The following is a 6,884-nucleotide window of genomic DNA, read 5'->3' as shown; positions in this document are numbered from 1 at the left end:
TTCAAGAGCTTATAGTATTGAATGTTGCATGGAGCTTCATGGCTTTTTGAAACATCAAGGGATATTCCCATTTCTATTTTTAGAGCTTATGATATTGGACTTTTGCAAGGAGACTCATTAGCCTGTGAAATATTGATGAGGATTCCCTGTTTCTATTTTTAGAGCTTATGATATTGGACTTTTACATGGAGATTCATTAGCCTGTGAAATATTGATGGGGATTCCCGTTTCTATTTTTAGAGCTTATAGTATTGGCTTCTATTTTTAGAGCTTATAGTATTGGACCATTGCATAGAGCTTCATGAGCCTGTGAAACATCTAGGCAGATTCCCTATTTTCGTGTATTTAAAGCTTGTAATATTGTGTGTGTTTTTGCTGTGTGTGTTTATTTAGATCTACAGACAACCCTGATGATATGGAGGCCCGTAGCACGATGCATTTAGCGAGCACGTATGCTGGTATCGGCTTCGGTAACGCAGGGTGTCACCTCTGGTAGGAATAGTGAATTGATACCTTTCAAATACAAGCTTGAAATATTTTCATTTACATTTCAATAGTTTTAAATTTTAATTCAATATTCTTGAAAGTTAAGGTACTGAAATCTTTCAAATATACTTTTGAATTTGGATGATTTTTGTTTTGTATATAACCAGATAACAAATGAAAATAACAATAGATGGGTCACTGAAGATAGAACTGGCACGTTCAATAATTTGAACTGAAGTCGATAAATCTATTTGAAATATTTCAGTACATCTTTATTAAAATTTCATTGCCTTTAAAATCTAGAAAATTCTGGTGCTTTTCACAAATAAAAATGTTGTACTAATTATTAATTCAATTAACTTTACATTTAGGGGATACATATATATTATAATATGGGTCATTTTGCACACAACGCCATCTTATGCCTTATCTCCACCTCTGCATATTTGATATCCCTGTATAGCACATTCCATATTTGATATCCCTGTATAGCACATTCCATATTTGATATCCCTGTATAGCACATTCCATATTTGATATCCCTGTATAGCACATTCCATATCTGCCTATCCCTCTAACTCTTCTACATGTTGTACAAATGATTGAAATAAATTGAAAGCATCACTTTTCCCACTTGTTAGATTTCTGAAATTTAGAAATAATAAAATAATCAACAGTGCAAAATATTTTCCATATCAATAAAAGGGAGATAATCACCCAACTGATAGTTTTTTCGACTGATGTTTCATGTCATGTTTGATAGTTTTTTTCGACTGATGTTTCATGTCATGTTTGATAGTTTTTTTCGACTGATGTTTCATGTCATGTTTGATTATGAATTACAGGTTTTAATGCATGAAATTTTATGACACCTGGAAAGTATTAAGTATTTTTATTTTGAATTATCGCATAATTTAGTCTCATGTTACAAATTAAAACCATTATTAATGTCATTCGTGGTGATGCAACTTCATATTATACTTAACTGCCGACGTGAACACTGTATGAGTTTCAAATAAACATGTTTATTTTTCAGCCATGGCATGTCCTATCCAATTTCCGGACTGGTCAAGGATTTTGTCTCCGCAGGATACGACAAGGATATTGCACTAGTCGTAAGTAAAATATTAAGGTTTAATTTAATTTTACATCATATATTAGATATTGGTCAGATTGTTTTTGACTTACGGATTAAAATGACTAATTAGACCAGCTGAAGCAACCTATTTAGGTCCCTAAAAAAATGACTAATTTGGGTTTCTTAAAAGACTTGATTGGGTCCCTGAAGTCACCAGAAATGATTAGGTCTTGAAAGTGATTAATTTGGACCCCTGTATTAATTGACTGAATCAGTCCCCCTGAATGGAATCAGTTGGTTACCCAGAAGAGTTTAACTTGGATGATTAGTTTCCCTTGAAACGACCAAAAATTTGTTCACTGAAAAGACTAAATTCTTAACTAGACACTCCCCTCTGAAATGATTATATATTAAGTTCCGAGAAATGACTAAAATTAAGTCACTGAAAATACTAAATTCTTAATTGGATCCAACTTTGCAAAACATCAGGGATGTGATGAATATCTCTGTTAGTATATGGAGGATATCTAACAGTATCTTTAGTAATACCAATTATATTTCACAAGTGGGGCTAATATTTTGATATTTTTTATATCAAAATATTAGCCACACAAGTGAAATATGCTTGGTATTACTGAAAATACAGTTAGATATTCTGTTTTGTTCATTTTTAAAGAAAAATATACTTGGCAGCTTTTTAATTTCCCCCATTGTCTTTGTAAGCAGTGTTTTGATTTGTCAAATCATAAGAAAGTGAAATTTTTTCTAGTGGAAAATATCACTTTTTTGATCACAAGTGATCTCAAGTGACCTATGCTAACCATCTTTTCTCTGTCATCATCTGTCGTTGTCTGTAAACAATTTACATTTTTTACTTCTTCTCCAAAACCGCTGAACCAAATTCAATGAAATTTGGCAAGAAGCTTCCATGGCCATCGGTCAACAAAAATTGTGAATAAATATGGTCCCAACTGCCTGAGATGCGGGGCCAAAAAGGGTCAAATTGACTAAAATTTCAAAAATCTTCCTCTCAACTCCCAGATATGATAGAATCAAATACTCTTCATAGATAGAAAGGTCTTAAGGTCCTTTTCTTATTTTGAATTTCATGACCCTGGGGTGTCACATTTCCCCCTGGATGACAGTTTGATGATATGCATGTTTGCACTCACTGACCCCAGGGGTTATGGGCAGGGCCAAAAAGGGTCAAATTAACTGAAATTTCAAAACTTCTTCTCAAGACCAAAATAAGGTAGAATAAAATACTCTCCATATATCAAAGGGTCTAAGGTGCTTTACCAAAATTGTGAATTTCATGACCCTGGGGTTTCACGTTTGCCCCATGGGAGGGGGTATACTATAGTTTATATAAGGAATGACAATTTTGACTATCATTTGTTTGATTTCTAGTGAATTCATTCTAACTTTGTTAACATTATCAACATGGGATGACAGGTTGATGTATGCACATGTTGGCCCTGACTGACCCCCTGGGCTGATGGACAGGGCCAAAAAGGGCTAATTAATTAAATTAACTTAAATATTTCAAAACTCAGGTGACTATTAAAGCCCATGGGCCACTTGTATAGAATGAATAATTTTCTATTTTTCATTGTTAAAAATGTAATAAATTTTGTTGTTTAATTCCTCTACATACAGCCCCACGGTCTGTCGGTCATAGTGTCTGCCCCAGCTGTATTTGAGTTCATGGCACCCGCATGTCCAGAGCGCCACCTGGAGGCTGCAGAATTCCTAGGTTGGTAACCTTTAACCTTACATAATGAGTAGTTGTAAACCTAGGAATATGATTTGTGAATTCTAATACAATCACAGGCAGTTTTTTATGTTAAATGTTTCCGGTTATAAAAATTAATTGAATTTTCTATGATCCATTTAGTTCAGAAATGTTATGCTGTAATTTTTGTAGATTGAAGAAACCAAATTATTTGAAATATCTATGATTCTTTTAAAACAGAAATGTATTTCTGTAACCTTTGTAAATTGAAGGAAAATGTTTATAGGTGTTGATATTACGAATAAGAAGAAGGCAGATGCTGGCAAGGTCATTGGCGACAGACTTCGCGAAATCATGCAAGAAATCGAAGTCCCTGATGGTCTTATAGCTCTTGGATACAGCAAAGAGGACATCCCAGCACTTGTCAAGGGGACTTTACCCCAGGTAAACACTAATCCTCTAACTAGACTGACAGTATTACAGAACATATCGTAATTATCGACATCCCAGCACTTGTCAAGGGGACTTTACCCCAGGTAAACACTAATCCTCTAACTAGACTGACGTACAGTATTACAGAACATATCGTAATTATCGACATCCCAGCACTTGTCAAGGGGACTTTACCCCAGGTAAACACTAATCCTCTAACTAGACTGACAGTATTACAGAACATATCGTAATTATCCTCAAATTACATCCCCCCACCCTCCCCTAGTATGAAAGTTTAGTACAGTCAAAGTTTGTTACCTCAAACTCGAATTGTTCAAAGGCCCTGCTTAGCTAAAAGTAAAAATTGAGTTTTAACAGTAACAATTTTACATAAAATAAACTAAAAATTAAAATAAAGTTTGAGAAGGGCTTATTGATGACAGCTGACTATTTTTAGCTCACCTGGTCTGACGGACCAAGGTGAGCTTACGTCATACCGTGGTGTCCGGCATCCGACGTCCGTCCGTGTATCTGTCAAAAATTGACTTCTTCTTCATAACCGCTGATCAGAATTAAACAAAATTGGACTGGTAGCATCTTTAGGGGGTTGACATTCAAAATTGTACAATTGGTCCAGCTGACCCCCAGGGGCCAGAGGGGTGGAGCCAAAAGGGGTCAATTTGGCTAAATTGATTTAAATAACTTCTTCTCTAAAACTAAGCAATTGGATTACATTTAACTGGTAGCACCCCTAAGGGGTAGGGATTCAAAATTGAACAAATTGTGGGGATGACTCCCTGGGGGCCTGGCGGGCGGAGGCAAAAGGGGTCAATTTTGCTAAATTGATATAAGCGGCTTCTTCTCTGAAACCAAGGAATGGATATCGCTCATATTTGCCTGGAAGCATTGTTATGGGTTTGGGATTCCAAACTGTACAAATGGTTTCTTTGTGGTATCTCTGAAATGTTGATATCCTGACCCCATAACCATGGACAGTATTGCTTGTCATAAAGAGATAATCACAATCCTGATGTAAAAATAAGCCCAGGGCCCGGGTCTTTCCCCACCACAAGGGACTTAGTTTCTTTAAACACAATTATGTTGTTATAACAATCCCTGGGGTCTTTTCACATCCCTACAGAGCCTGGACTTAATTTCTGGGTTTTATCTTTGAAACAGTTGAGATCCTTTCCCCATTACCATATAAAGCATTATTTGACATCAACAAATAAAGCTATTAACAAATCGAACATGAGCATATTTTGACATTTGGTCAAATCCAACCAGGTGAGCGATACAGGCCCTCTGGGTCTCTTGTTTAATGTAAAACTGATGATGCTTCACGTATGATGAAGGGGTCTTATTTTTATAAGCGCATTTAAATTCAAATTAAAAAATGCAAAGATGAATTGGTGAATGCACAATATCTGCTAGATGAACAACATATCAAAACTGCACAATTGTTCTTGCATGAAAATCCCTAAAATGAGATAACTGCTAAAATATTTATGCTTACAATATTCCCAATAATATGCTTGAATGAAGGTCCATTAGCTTTGTTGAAAAAATAACCTTGACCCACTTTCAAGGTCAGAGATATTAAGTGTGAAATCTATCAATTGCTCTTTTTGTGTTTCAGCATCGAGTGATTAAGCTGGCTCCTCGGCAGCAGACGGAGGAAGATCTTACACACATATTTGAGAATTGTATGAGAGTTTACTAAATATTTGTGTGTTTGGTATGACAAATATGCCACAGAAACCTGACTGAACTGAACATCACTTCGAATATTATCTGTGTTCATTTTATCCAGGTTTTGCAAATCGTGCAAATGTGATTTAGATGTTTAAAAGTGGGAATAACTGCAAATAAAAAAAAAAAAAATTAAAAAAAAAATACCCTGAAAATACACATTGGTAGAGTCAATTTATGGACAGAGGCCTAATCTGAGTCTCCAACTGGAGATTTTTAAAAATGAAATATATACAGTACATTAGTCATAAAATACTTAAACATCAAAATGATTGAATTTAAGTAAAATCATAGCAAATCTCCAGTTTGTGAAGGTATTTCAAACATGAGATGTTTAAGGTTTCCAGTTTTGACCCTTAACCCTTTTGCCCTTACTGATCATATTGGGCTTCAAATAATGAATGAATGGCAGAGTCCACTAAAGTTTCTTTAATAGTGTTAAAAAGGTTAAACGGTATAAAAATGGAGTTTTAATATGAAGAGTTGTATAGATCTGTGTATTTGTTTAAGGTGAATTTAACACAGGGAAATAACAATAATATCAATATGTATTAAAGAAGCACACACTGGTACAAACAGATTAACTTTTATAGTTTCTGATTAAACAGTTTTCTAATTCAGTTCCATTTCACAATACATGTACAAGTTTAATTCAACTTATAAAGCATAGGGCCATGGCACAATTTTCCAGGTCACAATCCATTTACATGTATACTGATACATTATATGGTGGGTTGGGTTCTTGTGCTTCGTTTCTGTGTAATACAGTGTTTTTTTAAAATAAGTTAGAGTGTGGTATTTAAAAAGCCTTTTCCAAATTGTTATATATTTTTTAAAATATCTGTTGATTAACACAAAAGATATATTTTTGTACCAGACATTTAGCCAATACTTTTATACTTTCACTACTTTTTAATCTGTAATGCTGTCATTTGTCTTACTGGAACACAGGGCAATTGCTTAAGACACGAAGCTATGTAAGAGGGATAACTCTGGTCAGGTTTTAAACAAAAGATAAGGCTGTAGTATACTATTATACAATGTAGTATACTATTATACAATGTAGTATACTATTATACAATGTAGTATACTATCATACAATGTAGTATACTATTATACAATGTAGTATACTATCATACAATGTAGTATACTATCATACAATGTAGTATACTATTATACAATGTAGTATACTATTATACAATGTAGTATACTATCATACAATGTAGTATACTATTATACAATGTAGTATACTATTATACAATGTAGTTAGTATCAGATTTCTTTAGTTTTATATTTAGAAAGACGTATAATATTGATTATTTCGTTTTAAAACACTTATATTTAAGAAGAGATGTAAGCCAGTGGAGTTTGCACACTAAATATTTGAGTTTTTATATCATT

At 34.0% G+C, this 6,884-nt stretch overlaps 1 protein-coding gene across 1 annotated transcript; it reads left to right on the top strand.

Annotated features, from left to right (window-relative positions):
• The first annotated feature begins 58 nt into the window (after positions 1-58).
• Positions 59-6,259, top strand: LOC117320246 (probable hydroxyacid-oxoacid transhydrogenase, mitochondrial). The gene is made up of 5 exons (XM_033874894.1): positions 59-492; positions 1,523-1,601; positions 3,224-3,320; positions 3,586-3,743; positions 5,371-6,259. Exons 1-5 carry the CDS (start codon positions 416-418, stop codon positions 5,452-5,454), a joined length of 495 nt encoding a protein of 164 aa, XP_033730785.1. The 5' UTR covers positions 59-415; the 3' UTR covers positions 5,455-6,259.
• Positions 6,260-6,884: the final 625 nt, after the last annotated feature.

Source organism: Pecten maximus, unplaced genomic scaffold (assembly GCF_902652985.1).
Source record: "Pecten maximus unplaced genomic scaffold, xPecMax1.1, whole genome shotgun sequence".
Taxonomy (NCBI): Eukaryota; Metazoa; Mollusca; class Bivalvia; order Pectinida; family Pectinidae; genus Pecten; species Pecten maximus.
Note: the sequence above shows the minus strand (reverse complement) of the source record. Positions and strands in the feature narration are given on the sequence as shown.

Bases quoted from the DNA above. Each gene is read 5' to 3' on its own strand.
- LOC117320246 (XM_033874894.1), top strand. From the start codon at position 416: ATGGAGGCCCGTAGCACGATGCATTTAGCGAGCACGTATGCTGGTATC. The intron at 493-1,522 runs GTAGGAATAGTG...TTTATTTTTCAG, and splicing joins AACGCAGGGTGTCACCTCTG to CCATGGCATGTCCTATCCAA. The intron at 1,602-3,223 runs GTAAGTAAAATA...CTCTACATACAG, and splicing joins ACAAGGATATTGCACTAGTC to CCCCACGGTCTGTCGGTCAT.